The 16,095-nt window shown below is 43.1% G+C and overlaps 1 protein-coding gene and 1 non-coding gene across 5 annotated transcripts; one reads left to right on the plus strand and one right to left on the minus strand.

Annotated features, from left to right (window-relative positions):
• The first annotated feature begins 229 nt into the window (after window positions 1-229).
• LOC117963339 (U3 small nucleolar RNA-associated protein 14 homolog A-like) lies at window positions 230-10,094 on the plus strand. Of its 4 annotated transcripts, none has more exons than XM_059000579.1 (15): window positions 230-358; window positions 971-1,073; window positions 1,195-1,265; window positions 1,646-1,710; window positions 2,127-2,275; window positions 2,655-2,810; window positions 2,934-3,053; window positions 3,639-3,733; window positions 3,863-3,986; window positions 4,519-4,596; window positions 5,241-5,622; window positions 6,154-6,605; window positions 7,438-7,622; window positions 8,334-8,433; window positions 9,092-10,094. In XM_059000579.1, the coding sequence occupies exons 1-15, from the start codon at window positions 300-302 to the stop codon at window positions 9,446-9,448; spliced, it is 2,496 nt and encodes an 831-aa protein (XP_058856562.1). In that variant the 5' UTR covers window positions 230-299; the 3' UTR covers window positions 9,449-10,094. The 4 variants fall into 4 exon arrangements, with proteins under 4 accessions (XP_058856562.1, XP_058856563.1, XP_058856564.1 ...); XM_059000580.1 differs by having other exon boundaries at window positions 260-358; window positions 974-1,073; XM_059000581.1 differs by having other exon boundaries at window positions 353-398.
• A 1,867-nt stretch (window positions 10,095-11,961) lies between these two features.
• Window positions 11,962-12,034, minus strand: trnav-uac (transfer RNA valine (anticodon UAC)). Its single transcript has one exon. It is a non-coding gene; the product is annotated as a tRNA-Val (tRNA).
• Window positions 12,035-16,095: the final 4,061 nt, after the last annotated feature.

Raw genomic sequence — 16,095 nt, forward strand, 5'->3', positions numbered from 1 at the left:
AAAGACGACCTCACAACCCAGAGCAACGGCGTCCTCTCTAGTTCCAGTTTGGAGTTGGCAGGGCGGCTGGTTACTTTGGGAATAGTTTTTCAGTTTGCCTTGACGCGCCGACGATTTGATTAAATGAGAAATAAATTAAACCATGTGAGAAATAAGTCATCTAATTATTTATTCGCTTTCTGTGCATGCTTTTCGTCTTGACACAAACAAGAGTTTTACGACAGTGGAACCAGGATCTCTATGGTTTCCAGAAATCGGATTACGGCAGCGTGGACACACGTGGGTGATCAGTCATCAAGATGGCCAAGACGAGGAAACTTAACAAAACCAAAAGTGGAGCTGCTGTAAATCTGTTAAGGTTAGTATCTGTGTGTTTACAGGATTCGGCGACCCTACTGGTAATGGAAATGATCAGGGATGTGTTAGCTAGTTAAGAGACATGTAAAGTGATATGAGACTAGCGCGCCTGTGTTATGAATATGATCTGCGTTGAGTTGTTATGGAAAATGTACCTGTTACGGCATGGATAGTGCAAATGCGATGTAAACTACCTCAAACAGGTTTAACATCCCCTCATGATACACGCATTTTGAGTTTGGCACATGAAACATCATAGATTCATTTTGAGTATTAAGATAGTCAATTAAATATGCATGCATGACCCATTGATTAGGGAGTGATCGTTTTTCAATATTAATTTTACTTCATGTCTCCATTTGAGTTGACGAGCCATTGCCACGTGGTATGCTGTGTTTTTGTTTACAAAAACTCTTATTTCTAGTTATTGGTCACTGTTTAGTGCATGAAACGATCTTTACAAATCACTGGTAATTGTGCGCTCCACTATTGGCACTGTACTGCAGTTCAGAACCGGGTCCACCGTCTCAGCAGATATTTACTAGCAAGCAGTGGAGGCCAGAGAACCTGAAACGATCCCAGATGTTGAGTAATAACGTGTTTGTTTAAATAGCAGTGAGAGCGTGGAGTCCAATCGCAAGGCTGTAGAGGAGACTATGGAGGAGGAGGAGGAACTGTTTCACACAGAGTATGCCATCAGCGCAAGTGAGGACGAGGTGAGTGAGTTTTGCTGTTAATATGCTGCTAACTGTACAGTACTTCATGCCGTTTGCTATAACTTTACACCTTGACTGACTGGTGGCCCTGCAGAATTAACTTCTGGCTCATGCATTTCAGGCCCAGAGCGATGATGAGAGGAAGCATTGCAAACTGCTGGAGGCCATCAGCTCCCTGGATGGGAAGAAAAGGTGCGTTGGAAGCAGCTGGAGGGTGGTGCTGTATTTCAAAGGGAGCTGGGTGATCTGGGTTTCACTACCAGTTCAGGCACCCCTGACTTGTTGTGTGTCCTTGGGGTCGATTTTCAGCTAAAGCCGGGTAAAGGGGTGGAAGATCACCCCAGGGAAAAGCTATTATTTTTGTTGTTAAATTACATTATTAAATAAAGCAGTTAACTTGCAGTGTCCCCTTCATGGTAAATACTGTCGGATTAAGGCATTACTTACAACTGCACCAAATATATGAACAGCAGGAATGCATTGTGGGATCTTCTGAACCTCAGTGTTGAATCGTAAAGGTAACATGGATGGTTCAAGAAGTTTAATCAGGGCGTCTTTCTTTCTTCTGGCAGGAGGAAGCTGGCTGAGAGGTCAGAGGCCAGCACGCAGGTGTCAGAGTTCACCGTCAGTGCTGAAGGTAAGGAAAGAGGAACGGGTAATGCTTTAAAACACAAAGCCCAGGAAATGCCACAAATAGTGCTTTCTGACACCCAGAGAAGTCAACACATGTAATTCAGCACACCATCCCAAGGACTGCGAGAAAGGACTCTCATCAGGAACCGCTTGCTGTACACTGAAATATTACAGCTTAGGAATACCTCATTAATGCACTGAGAAAGTTAATGTAATACAAGGTATCCTAACAAGGGCAACAATAATAAGGTATGCGCATGTATTCACTTGATCAGTAAATTGCAGAATTTAGTTAAATAGGTGCAAAGCAAAGTTGAGAATGCTGACTTGTGGAAGAGCACGGAATGCCTCAAGCCTAGGAGTAAGAAAACGAGAGCGCCCCAAGGAGTTAAATTCCATACGACTCTCTGTTGTTTGTAGGTGCTGGGGAGAAGATTGATCTGAAAGACTTGCTTGGGATGATCGGCCCCGCTGCCTCGTCAATGTCCTCCATCAAGAAGCAGCTGAATAAACTGCAGTACAAAAATAAGACCCTGGAGCTGCCCCTGAGCAGGCAGGAGACAGAGAAGGTAAGACAGGGATGGCAATAAGACTTCCATTCCAGTCCTGGTTTAATAAGGCTCACCTGAGCTTGGTACTTATAACACTGTGGCTAATTAAGACTGTAGTAAAACCTGGAATGGGTGAAACTGCTAAGCAATGGGAGACTTATTCCTGCATTTACTATGTTTAACAGTAGTCTGCTTGTCTGTTATGAAGGAAACATACTGGGCAGTGGTATATTTAAAAATGAACCCAGGCATTTTATCCTTTTAATGCCATTTTTGAAAGTGCGGTGGGGTAGCGGGCCCTGCTTGCCACAGCATGTGTTAATATCTGTGGGGGGAGGGCAGTGTGGATGTGTTAGTGCAGGAGTTCCCCACTCACTCAGGTCTCTCTGTCCCACAGATCCAAAGGGTGGTGGCCTATGAGAAGACTTCGAAGAAGGTGACTCGCTGGGACCATGTGGTGCGCCAGAACCGTAAGGCGGAGCAGCTGGTGTTCCCCTTGAACCAGGAGCCAGGGGGGATCAAACCTGTGGAGCAGGTTGTGGCCAGCTGGAAGGTGATAACGGGATTCTGGGTTCTGTTCCTGTATTAGAATTCTTTTCTAAGGCTGCCTTTGCCTGAGCTTGTCTGTGGAATCCCGAGTGCTATTTGAAGCTCCTGCCTCCCTTGGCTGTTGCAGGTCAGGACCCCCCTGGAGCTGGAGATCTTCAACCTCCTGCACAAGAACAAGCAGCCCGTCACCGACCCCATCCTGACCCCTGTAGAGGAGGCCTCGCTCCGAGCCATGAGCCTTGAGGAGGTGAGACTATACGTAACACATAGAAAGCTTTCATACTGACAGCCACCGCTGTAGACACAAAGAATCTGCTTTCTTTTCTTTCAGGGATGGAAATAAGACTCCCATTGCATGGCAGTTTGATTCATTCCTGGTTTCACTGACGCGAGACACAGCTGAGCTTATTACCTGTACACTGTGGTTAATCAAGCTCATAGTAAAACCTGGAATGGGTGAAACTGCTGTGCAGTATTATTTCCATCCCTGTTATTAAGCATTCCCAGAAGCTGAGCTTTTGCATGGTTTTTATATGTACAGCTTCTATCTCATTTTGATGTACCTGTGAAAAAATAGAATTTGGGAGCCATTTTATTAAATGGTCTTGTGATTTGTTAGGTTTCTGTATGAGAGACTGTATGCTTTGAGATACTTTATTCGTATTCCCTTGGCAAACCACTGTGTTCTGTGATATTCTTTCTTAAGCTCCACTATATTTTGCTGCCACACTGTTTTAACTACATAAGAGACACCATTTCCCCTTAGACTGTGCCAAAGTCTAGTTTGGTAAAAAAAAAAAAAAAAAGCAAAAGGTTTTCTCCTCCAACGCAGGCGAAGATGCGGCGTGCAGAGCTGCAGAAGGCCCGTGCGCTCCAGTCCTACTATGAGGCGAGAGCCAAGAGAGAGAGAAGAATAAAGAGCAAGAAGTAAGACTGGGGTGGGAATGGGGCTACAGCAGGGAGGACGTTGCACCCTAACTGTTTCTGACATGAAATGACAGTTTAGGAAAGTGAAGACTGGAGATAACCTCAAGTGTTGCTGCTTGCTTGGCTCAGATACCACAGGGTCCTGAAGAAGGCGAAGCGGAAGGAGGTGCTGAAGGAGTTTGAGGAACTGCGGAAGACAAACCCAGACGCTGCTCTCGAGGAGCTCAAGAAGATGGATCTGTCCAGGGTAGAGGTGAGTGCTCAGCAGGGTGACACACAGGGTTGTATTTTATCATGGATCTGTCTAGGATAGAGGTGAGTGCTCAGCAGGGTGACACACACAGGGTTGTATTTTATCATGGATCTGTCCAGGATAGAGGTGAGCCCTCAGCAGGGTGACACAGATTTTAAACACAGATACAGTAGATCCGCCAAAAACTCTGATTATCAAAAGATTAAAACCTGTCTAAGACTTCATTCTTTGATGTTTAAATTGATTCATTTTTCAATTAAACTGAAAGCTGTGTATTCAGCAGAATATCGGTAAATATCAGTTCAATTATGTTTTAAATAAACTAAACAGGTCAGTTTTATTTGTGGATTCTTTTTACTCATTCACCACTAATTGTTTATCCCCAATCTACATTACTGTTGTGTTCTCCTGTGTACTGCTGGGTCTTGAGTGCCATCGTGAATACACAGTATTCCGGCTTTCCCTGGAGAAGCTTAATATGTGTTCTTTATGGAAACAATGCATTGAAGGTGCTGTGTGTTCTGTCCTGCAGGAGCGCATGTCCCTGAAGCATCAGAACAGCGGCAAGTGGGCCAAGTCCAAAGCCATCATGGCCAAATACGATGACGAGGTAAGCCTGTAGTTACAGCTGAGCAGGTGCAGGGTTAAAGTGAAACATTAGAAACTGGTTTGACGGTCCCCAATTACCGCTAATCTCGTGCTATTGTACTTAAAGTAAAGTTAGTTAGTCCAAGATTAATGCTGATTGGTGTCTGTGAAACCAGCCATTAATGTGGTAGTCAACTTATTTTTTATTAGTGCTCTTATAAAACAATGATAAATGTATTACTAAGGTTGTTTTGGTACTACTGTCTATCTGGAGTGTTTAAAGTTATGGACGACATCTGTTTTTTTTTTTAAGTCTGTGGGTTAGAATTTAGATAAACTGTATAAAAAGTGGTACATTTTGCACTAGCTTGCTACTTCAGTATAATTATGAAATCTCACCTTGCTGAATAGAAGAAATAGCTCTTGAGCTCTGCCAAGCAAATCAAGTACAGGAGACAGATGAGAGACCTGTGGGCAGAGCAAGTGAAGTGCGCCCATTATTACACTTCTATTTTACAGGCACACAACTGCTATATAAGGGAACTGCTTATCACGAAAGCATTGGGTTATCCGCATGTGGCTGGGCATGAATGGTGATGAATGCTTCACGTGCTCTGGTCCCCATGTATGTTTGCAGTTATAAATATGAACGTGTTTGTGTGCCAGGCCCGCAAAGCCATGCAGCAGCAGCTGGAGGTGAACAAGGAGTTGACTCAGAAGCTGGTGGTGCCCTCAGAGAGCGAGGACGAAGAGCCGGAGGAAGAGGAGGAGGAGGAGGTCTTGCCCGGCTTTGTTAACGAGGCCCAGCCCGGGACCGACTACGCCAACCCCTGGATGCAGGGGAAGCTGAGCTCTGACCCGGCTGAGCTCCCCACTGGTGGGGAGGCAGAAGCCCCAGCACTAGGGGGTGCTGTGGAGGAGAGCGAGGGAGAGGAAGAGGAAGAGGAGGAGGAGGAAGACGAGGCTCTGCTCAGGGAGTTCGAGGAGAGGCGGCGCCTCCGGAAAGAGCAGGAGGAGGACATTGTCCCTGCGGAGGTGGACAAGGAAGGTGAGGACACACCAGGGACATGCCCGTCTACTTCTCTGTCTGCGCCAAATCCAAACTGTCACAGAATATGCACCCCAAACTTGAAATAAAATCACTTGGAATTTCAAATTTATTGACACATTTCTAGTATGAACAGTGATCATTTTAGGAAAAAGTGGTGTACTTCAGGAATAGAAATGACTCCTATTGCATAGCAGTTTCACCCATTCCAGGTTTTACTATGAGCTTGAGTAGCCCCAGTATAGTTAACAAGCTCAGGTGTGTCTTATTAAACTCATAGTAAAACTAGCAGTGGATCAAACTGCTATGCAGTAGGGGCTTTATTTCCACCTTTGGACTTTTGGGCTATGAGTAGGCCCCTAATATACAGTATATATTTTTTCTATTTGTCTGCTTTCCATATGTACTAGTGTGTAACAGCATGTGTTTGCAATTGAGGTGCAACTCCACATTTGCTAGCTTTTTAATTTAGCAGCCTCTTCAGTTGATATTAAGATTAATGCTGAGTTTTTATTTCCCTCGGAATGTTAGACGCTGGAGAAGAGAAGTGTGTCGATGTAGAGGAAGAGGACGTGTCCGAGTTTAACAGCCTCTTCCAGAGACTGGTAGGAAACAAGCCCAAGACCCAAGCAGCAAAGAGGGCAGCCAGGCCGCCTGCGCCTCAGGGGGAAGGAGAGAGCCAGGAGCAGGGGAAGGAGGACAGCGAGGAAAGGGAAGAGCCCCCCCTGCTGGATGAGACGCTCACTCGGGTTCAAACCATGGAGGATCTGGAGCACCTGGAGCGAGAGGAAACGTTAGAAGCTGAGGTGCCTGAACCAGAGAGCACCGTGACAGGGCCGGGCACAGAGACAGAGGAGGAGAAACCGGCCAGCAAGGCAGGGAAGAGGAAAAGGAAGAAGGTGATCGACCCTGAGGAGGTGCTGACCAGACAGGCCAAAGTGATCAAGGTGCCCTCAGCCCCCACCGCCATTGAGGATGAGGAGGTAAGGAACACAGTGCACACCTGCGGACCGGGCCGTTTCAAAGGGAGACTCTTTATGTAGTGTAAGCGAATGTATTACAATGGGCAGCAGTGTGGAGTAGTGGTTAGGGCTCTGGACTCTTGACCGGAGGGTCGTGGGTTCAATCCCCAGTGGGGGACACTGCTGCTGTACCCTTGAGCAAGGTACTTTACCTAGATTGCTCCAGTAAAAACCCAACTGTATAAATGGGTAATTGTATGTAAAAATAATGTGATATCTTGTAACAATTGTAAGTCGCCCTGGATAAGGGCGTCTGCTAAGAAATAAGTAATAATAATAATAATAATAATAATAATAATAATACAAACTGGAGTCTGAGGTGAAATCAGATTGTACCTGGCACACTTTGGACCAGATTCTAATAGATTTTTTATTTTATTTTTTACTCCAAATCATTAATAGCATGAAACAAAATCTCAAAACAAATTGTTTTGTGACAAACAAAAGACTGAAAGATGCTTTGACACATCCCCAGATTGTGATACTCTATAACTTGTGCTAAGCAGGTTTCATCATAGTCTGAAGCGGTCATATATATATATATATATATATATATATATATATATATATATATATATATATAGCTCAAAGAACCAGCTGCCCAACATTTCGATATGATAGGAAACACATGAAGACTGCTTGTAAGCTCTGAGTTGGTTATTTCTGGTTTGGAAACTCTGTGTTAAATATTAGTTGAAGTTATTTTCAGTTGTGTGTATGTGTGTGTTCAAGCTGAATGATTACATTGTGTAGTTTTATTTGCTGTGTTGTTTTTTTTGCCATCGCTCTGAAGGGTGATGAGGAGCAGAAGATGATCATCAAGGAAGCCTTTGCCTCCGATGACGTGATCGCTGACTTCCTGAAGGACAAGCAGAAGCAGACAGAGATGTCCAAACCCAAAGATGTGGACCTGACCCTGCCGGGCTGGGGGGAGTGGGGCGGCGTGGGGCTCAAACCCTCCAAGAGGAAGCGAAGGAGGTAAAACGGGCATTTCAAATGATGTATCCACTAATGTTTTGTGTAAACTGAACAACAGCAAAGAAACAAGGCTGGGAAGCAGTTTTTAAAGTAATTGTAGCTAATGATTCCATGATTCTTAGCCATTTTGTACGTCCATTCGCAACACAACTCAAATGTTCTGCTTTAAAAGAAATCCATTATAGCTCACATTTTAATAAAACATGGCATCTGGTACTACTGGGGGTTACAGGAAACTCTCAGTTTCTGTGCTTTATTCTCAGAGTATCTGTTTGCACTCACACTTCCTGGGTCATTTCACCCCAGCAGTGTCTTCTGGGTCAAAGCATGTTACTGGCTGAAAGCATGTCAGTCAATAGAGGAAGAAGGTGATTGGTTATTGACAGGAAAGAAGCCAGTGAAGGGGTCAGGACAAATTCACCCTCCAAGTGAAATGACCTAGGAAGTACAAGACGATCAAAAAGCATGGCTTTCAAACTGTTTTCTTTAACCTAGTGTAGTAACCGATATCATGTTTTGAAATTAAAATAGACGTTTGCTAGAATATGTGTTTCTTTCAAAACTGCACATTTGGAGACCTGCAAAGAGATGTACATGGTGGAGAAGTTTGATAGAACTATTTTGTTAGCTACAAAAGTTTTGAAAATAAAGAACTCAACTTGATGAGTTCTCTTTATTTCTGTAAACCTGCTCACTAAACCCCAATTGCAGGTTCTGTATAAAAGCAGCCCCCGGCCCTCCCAGACGGGATCGCAACCTGCCTAATGTGATCATCAGTGAGAAGAGGGATGCGTCCATCGCAGCTCACCAGGTAAGAGACCCCACGCAACATTCCTCTGAGACAGCGAGAGAGACACGCTGAGGAGCCATGATGCCACTGTTTTAAGTAGGCTCTGATTTTTGGGTTTTTGCCCCGTTAAGCTTTGAATTTAAAAAACAGGCTACATACATACAGAATTGGGCGAAATCTTGTTCTGTCCTATCAAACCCTTCACAAATAAAACACCGGAAGGTTTAAATTTAAATGCAATTCCATGATATGCATTGTTTTAAAGGAATTACAATTTTCAGGTTTGTGTCGCTCTTAAATTCCAGTGGATGGAAGAAAACATACTTAACTCTAGTCATATTTATGAACTGGAATGGCACAAACGGCTGTACACAGGAGTTACATTGAGATCCCTAAACTGGGAATAGAAGTAGGGCTTCTAGTTTTTGGTTTTTATTTTCCATCTCTCTCCCTCCCTTTAAACCTTAATTAATAGTTGTTCAGCCATAACTGAATACCAGATGGTTTAAATTACTACTAGAAACTAACGCAGTGGAAATGAATAACCTGAATTTGGCGATTCAGAAGGAAATGCAGGTTCAGATAGGATCAGGGGAGATCAATGCATGTCGTTTGTTAACTCACTCGAGATACGAGGGTAAAAAGAAACAACTTCCTTCTCTTTGTCTTCCTCCCGCAGGTGAATGACCTGCCCTTCCCCTTCAGTAACCCGACTCAGTTCGAGCGCAATATCCGGGCGCCCATCGGCCACAACTGGAACACCCAGCGTACTGTGCAGAAGCTGACCGCGCCCAGGGTCATCACCAAGATGGGCACCGTCATTGACCCCATCGACGAGGAGGACCTTGCCATTGACAAGAAACCACCAGTCAAACTGCGGATTGCGGACATCCTGCTGACACAGGAGAAGGAGGGGAAGAAAAACACAGAGCGCAAAGACAGGAGACCCGAGAGCAAGAGGAGACCCCAGAACAAGAGGAGACCCCAGAAACACATAGACAAGAACCAGCAGCAGAAATCCAAGAAGGCTGCCTGATCACGGCACGGACAGTGAAAGGACTGAAGAAGGTCCCGCATGGCAGAGGCATGGTTCATTGAGAATGAGAAGAGAAAGATGCTTGGATCTGAACTGTGATCTTCAGCCTTGTCTCTTTTTTGTGTGTGTAGTCGATGGGTGTTTAAATGCAGTCTGGATGCCTTTACTGGTCGACAGTGAACTTTCAGCCCTTGTTATGTTGTGACGGTTAACACGCATATTATTTTGGTAGTTCTTGCCCATGAAATCTCTAGTTGTTGTTGTGATAACCCCATGGTTCTCAGTGTGAGATCTTCTCTCCAACTCAGATACCAATGTGCCCCTCAGTCCTGTCCTGGCAGGACTGACCGAGAGTTAAGCCACCACGCCAATCCAGTCCCTTCACATCTTAATGGTGGAGGAAGCATTTTCATTACATGTCTGGGTAACTGGATTGCATGAAGCAGTAGACTGATTTACCAGTCGCCATAGCAACCCCTTTGCCTGGTAACCAGGATGTGGGTAGAGCAACCTTGATATCAGATGAGGCCTCAACACCTTGCTCGCATATATTGTTATAATATTGTATACAAATATTGGCATGTTTTTGTAATGTGATAGAAACAACAACAAAAAAACAGCTGAAATAAATGAATATGGAATGCCAGTACTGTCATGTGTGGTTATTATACTCCTGAAAGTTAGGATGGATGCTGAATGAGCTATTGAGCTATACTAAGATTAGGAGCTGGTACAGTATATCAGTCTTTGTGTATGCATGTTTTACCAACTATAAAGCCCTGTCCTCAGGTTTGTGTCTAAGAGGGTAAAGTCCTGGGACTATCACAAAAGTAATACCACAGGTAAGTGCTGCAGACCAAGTCCGCATGGTACATGTCAAGGAATTTACTTTTTTTTAAATATTTATCAGATGGTATAGTACAGCACCCTGTATAGTTAAATTAAGAATAAACCCATAGCTAATCCTAAGAATATAGGACATTTTACAAACGAGAGGAGGTCATTCAGCCTATGTAAGCTCATCCAGTTGCTAGTAGCTGAATTGGTCTCATAACTTTGTCAAGCTGGGTCTTAAAGGATCCAAGTATCTCCTGTGTCCTAAACCTGTCTCCATTTCCAACCTCTGGTCGTGGTTTTTGTACTGCGCTTAGAGAAATGGTTTTAGTTAACTATGTCAGCTCATTTTAACATTTTAAAGAATTCAGTCATGTCCCCGCCGTTATTCTTTGTTCCAGGCTAAATATTTTAGGTATTTTACTAAATGTTCTATCGTAACCAACACATGTATAGTAACGCATCATAGTATAGCGTCAGGTTTGCGCATGCGCAGCAGGAATATTTCATTACTGGAATTCGGGAGTCCTGGATAATTAAGAACGCTGTTGTTACTAGGACACAAGCATGTATTGGCATTCGCTACAGTCAATAGAGAGGGTGGAATACTTCCAAGCTCTTCTGATAGCGATCCTTTAGGATCTCTCACAACCACCTGATCTATTCAGCCGGTTGAAATGCCAATCAATCTGGATTCACTGCTGGTGTTGCATGCATTCCATACCTTTCCAAAGACGATGCTCTCGGTATACATAGACCACTTGCCTGTCCGCGGCGATGGTGTTCAGAAGCGTCATTTTATCGGGCAGGCAAGGGGTAGAGCGCGCATATTCCATCTATAACTGCTGGTGTCAACAGTGCTGCTCAAGCTGATGTAGCATCTCCGGGAGTGTGTGTGTGTGTGTGCGTGTTTGTGTGTAGAGGGAAGGTGTGCATTGGTATTGCCATGAGTAGACCTTAAATGTTGTTGCGTTGTGTATGACTTTCTAAACATACCTTTATTTTATAAATCCTTTACTCTTTTATAGTTAAATATATTAGATTTCTATACTGAGGTTATCAAGTACTACAAAAAAAAAGTTGATAAATACAAATGACCAAAACAAAACCTCATTTTATTTTTCTAATGTGTTAATAATCCATGTACAGATATGCGCAGCGATTTTTAGCAATTTATTTAAAAGTGACGCATGTGAGATTTAAAAAATAAAATGAAACAGTTTCTCGGATTTCAAAAAAATGTCGCATTACATTTAATAATTGTTTTTGTTAAAACCCACTGTTTCTAAAAAAAAAAACTTGCTTGTGACTTATTCGTCATTTCCACTTTACTGTAGTTTTAAAAAGTACTGACTTTAACATAGTTAATTAAAACAACCACGGGAGGGCGCGTTGATGCCTACTTTTATATCAAAACATGTTTAATGTTCAATATCTATATACGTTAATGTTTAAATGCTTTGCATTCGATATTGCATTCAAAATAATAATGAATATATAGGTTTTAAACAATTAGTGCATTAGCCACGATATTTGAACTTCTTTAGTCGTCCATTTACACAGGCTGTAGTTTGTTGTCTTTTTGTTCCAGATATAAAAAATAAAGAAAATATTATATTTTTAAATGAAGTGATTGTTTTATAAAAGTACGGGTGACGTTGTAAAATAAAAGTGAGAATTGGTTCCACTGGGGCTCGAACCCAGGACCTTCTGCGTGTAAAGCAGACGTGATAACCGCTACACTATGGAACCAGCTGCACGCAGAACAGTTAACGAATCATGATAATGCAATTTACATTGCGTATTGTGAACGTGTAAATGTGAACGCACTCGGCCAATCCAACATTTGCTTGTCATTTGTGTCCTCATTATTTAGCTGAGGACGGCAGCCAATGCACCTCCGAAAGAAAATCGTTGTAGTACGATTTGATGTAGGTTTCATAGCACGCGTGGATTAGCTAAACAGCACCCCACAATCAAAAGGGGATGGGGACGGCTAAGGATCAGGAACACAAACAATTAAGTGCAGCCTTCACAATTTCTTTAAGTTCTTCACTACAAATTGCAGTCTACAGCTTCTGTGTAATTCAGACCGAAAAAGCAGTCGTTGCCTCACAACTTGAGGAATTTGATCCGCTGCCGGAGAAACTAAAGGGGGCTGGATTAAAAAGGTAAGCACCCTATCTGCACGGATCGACTACATTTCTAAATGATTATACATAATGATTTCATATCGTAACGACTGGGGTTAATAATACCTGTTTCTTCAGAATGCATTTCTTGTTATTTTGAAAAGTAACAAACATGGGGAAAAACAGCATTTTTTTTATTTTTTTTGCCCGTGTTCACCAGTGCAGAGTCCACGGCCACGGCCACGGCCTCCCATCAAGTCCCAGTCGCTCGTTGCCCGGTTCAGAAGAAATCGCTCCGCTAGGCTCTCGTGTTAATGGGAGATGCGCGCCGTTGTAGTTATGCAAGCGTGACATTGTCTTTATTGGGACAGCCTTTTCTTTTAGCTACTGGATGTTTTGAATATATCTCCTGTCCTAGACACACACGCACGCTAGACTACCTTATGGACGCGTCTTGGTTCCAAGACCAGCTGGTTATAAGATGGACTGCCCCCGTTATCTTGGGCAATGCTTTTGAAAGTCTAACCGAATTTACATAAGCTAAATGCAACCCACTCAGCACGTGTTTGTAGTGACACTGGCAAAGTGAGGCAACACCGCTGACGGAAAGCACTCATGTATACGCCAACTACTCTACAAACAACTAGAATAAACAATGCGATCGTGACTGGATGCGTCACATATGAACAACACTGTGCAACAGGGACCTAAGTGTGCTACTGCGATTTTCCATTTAGATGAGACTGAATCTTACCCCAGTGGACAGAGCTGCGTCAGACGTCTCGTATGTGTTTATTATTACAATAAATGCATTAATAAATAAAACCTCACATTTCAAAAACACTAACGGTGTTTGTGCACTATGTGGCGATATTGTCATTCTTTCTCATTTTGACGTGACATAAAAACATCTGTTATGGATTCTTATTCCTGGTTTACTTAAAATAGTGTCCGGCAGCGGCAACCGCACCCCAGTTGAAGTGCTCGGTGATCTCTGCTATTGTGGGCTGGTCTGTAGGGTTAGTTCAGCCAACTGTATTTCCAACCATCGCCGTTGTTAGCACGCAGAAACACCCAGAGTGTTTTGACATGTCAGTCCTCTGTGCTTATCCAATCTGACTGGTTACGAGTTTCAATAGAAATACACGAGAGCTTTTTTTTTCTTTGGTTTCTGAGTTCTAGAATACAAGTGAAGGTAAAAAAAACGTGTGTTCCAGAATGCTGTGTAGAACGTACTGCACGAGTCCAGGGTTTGTCTGGGACCACTGTGCATAGGTTTTGTATTAAACAGCTCTTTCTCAATAAAGCAAATATGGTTCCACAATAACATGCTAAATGTTATGCAGTTAGCAGGCTTTTGGAAGTATGTCTCTTAAAATAGGCATTCAGTTTGACCTGTTGTGTGTGCACTATGGTGAAAATATCATTGTTGCTGATTTCATAGAGCAGGGGCCAGGGACCACTTGGGGTTTGAAGCACATACAAAAATGCTGTCTCTCACATAACCCTGACAAAACCATGTCCAGTTATACAACAAAGGGGAGAACATGATCAGTGATTGTATGGACAACAAAATTCAGTTTCTAACATTATATAATAAAATAAACCAGACCTATCCTGCTTACCTTTAGATTTCAGTTGGCAGCCACACAGTATGCAACTGAATACAGTTATTATGGAGCGGTTTCTCTAACATCCAAGAAATAACATCATGAAAGCAGCAGCATGTCTACCGGTACAACCTCTCTCGCTAAAGAGAGCAGCATGTCACATGGGGGTCCACAGGCAGAATGCTTACTGTCATAGGGGGCTTTGAGCTAAGAAAGGGGTGAACCCCTATCATACAGAACATGGAAAATACAGATTACAGCTTGATGATGAAAGAGCCCTGACATACACGCCTTTTACTGGCATCAAAACATCCCCACACCACACTTCCACGGTTCTGTGCACTGCGTTCATACTGTAGCAACAGGTCAAAAGTTTGATTGTCATGTCAAAAGTTTGATTGTGCCCCCCCCCCCCCCCAAAAAAAAAAAACAAACCCCAAAAAATAAAACAAACAAACATGTCAATTTGACAAGCATGTCAAAGTTCATGCCAGGCAAAATGAGTGCTTATGGGCCATGTTCCTAAAACATCAATGCGGTTCAAAGGAAATATAAACTTGTGTTCCCTGGGCTCCACTGAAGCATAAATACAGTGGTAAAGAATAGTGCTATTTAGTTCTGCTATATACGGTTTGTACCATAAACAGACAGACCCCTTTCAATCACATCAGCACTATGAATTTATGACATGGCTTCATTTTACCACACATGAATCTTTCCTTTGTCGTTTTGTTAATTGTGTGCGGTGGTAGTGGTCACTGCTTCATCCAGTCCTGGTGATTAGTCTGGGACCATTCAGAGTCAGAAACGAGGGCATACAGTCTACCCCAGACTTGAATACACTCCTGTTTTTTAAAGGAGTAACGCACCTTTTACAATATAGACTATCTAATTATAATACAAGGCCCCAACACGACTGGGGGTTGTATAACAATCTATTATCTTATCATCGAGTTTATCATTAAACAAAAGAAAGAAATGAGAGCTAGAAAGATTGAAGTAAGAAAACACAAAGTGCTCGATTTTTTTTTTCTTTTAACTTTTAATCGTATTTGCACAGACCTCATTTCCTTGTATTGTTGGTCTCGTTCCTGTTGGCATGTTTGTAATTCAAACGATTGGCTGGCTGTGTCGAACATACCAAACGATCTGCAATAAATACAGATGACAAGCTGCCGGTGTCGGTCCGACCATACAGGGACCCTTAGACCTAAAAAGGGATACAGCACCATGCTCGAGCCGCTTTCTGGCACGTGTCTTCCTGTCTCAGAGTGTCTCGAATTCAGAACCCTCCCCTCCTTTTAATGAGCGGAGTTTAAAATGTATTATCCGCTTATTGGCCATGAATGGGCATAATATAATACATCGACTTTTTATTTCTTTATTGTTATTTATAAATTGCTACTGTACTCGCAAATGTAGTTTTGGAAGGACATTGCAAAACATTTTAACAAGCTGTTCCGGTATATGCGGCTAAGGGGATACGGTTAATTTCACTCAATCCACCACGCGTGGTAAGGATTAAGACGCACTTCCCTGCATGCGCTTAAAACAGTGGCAGCTTCTCTGCTATGTTCTGTAGATCACAAACACAAACAATGCATGCAAAGCAAGCTGACCTATGAAGAAACTTAAGATCAATAATAACCTTCTCCATTTTTTACTGGTACGGCTTTTGCATTAAGAACGACTTCAAACAGTGCCCCCCCCCCTCACCCCCCCCCCCCCCCATTTGCATCTGACTGCTTCTGTGTTTGCAGTAACCATAACTGGCACTACACTCACTCACAAGAGCTGCAGTCTTACGTTTTGCAAAAGACAGCAGAGGAATGTAACGCGTGCACGAGTCAGTCTTTCGCTTATCAAGAGGATTTCTAATCTGTGATTGTCTCAGCTCGGCCCTGCTATAATAATGCACCATTGTGTTATCGCATTACAGCATCTCTTGACGTCATTTGTAAACTGTCAGGGAATGCAGGACGCATGGGCTGAATGAGAGACAGGCACAGTTCGCAATCGCACAACCCCACCTATATTGTGAATGGACGCGCTGTTTCTGGCAAGGGTTATC

This window comes from Acipenser ruthenus, chromosome 26, assembly GCF_902713425.1.
Source record: "Acipenser ruthenus chromosome 26, fAciRut3.2 maternal haplotype, whole genome shotgun sequence".
Taxonomy (NCBI): domain Eukaryota; kingdom Metazoa; phylum Chordata; class Actinopteri; order Acipenseriformes; family Acipenseridae; genus Acipenser; species Acipenser ruthenus.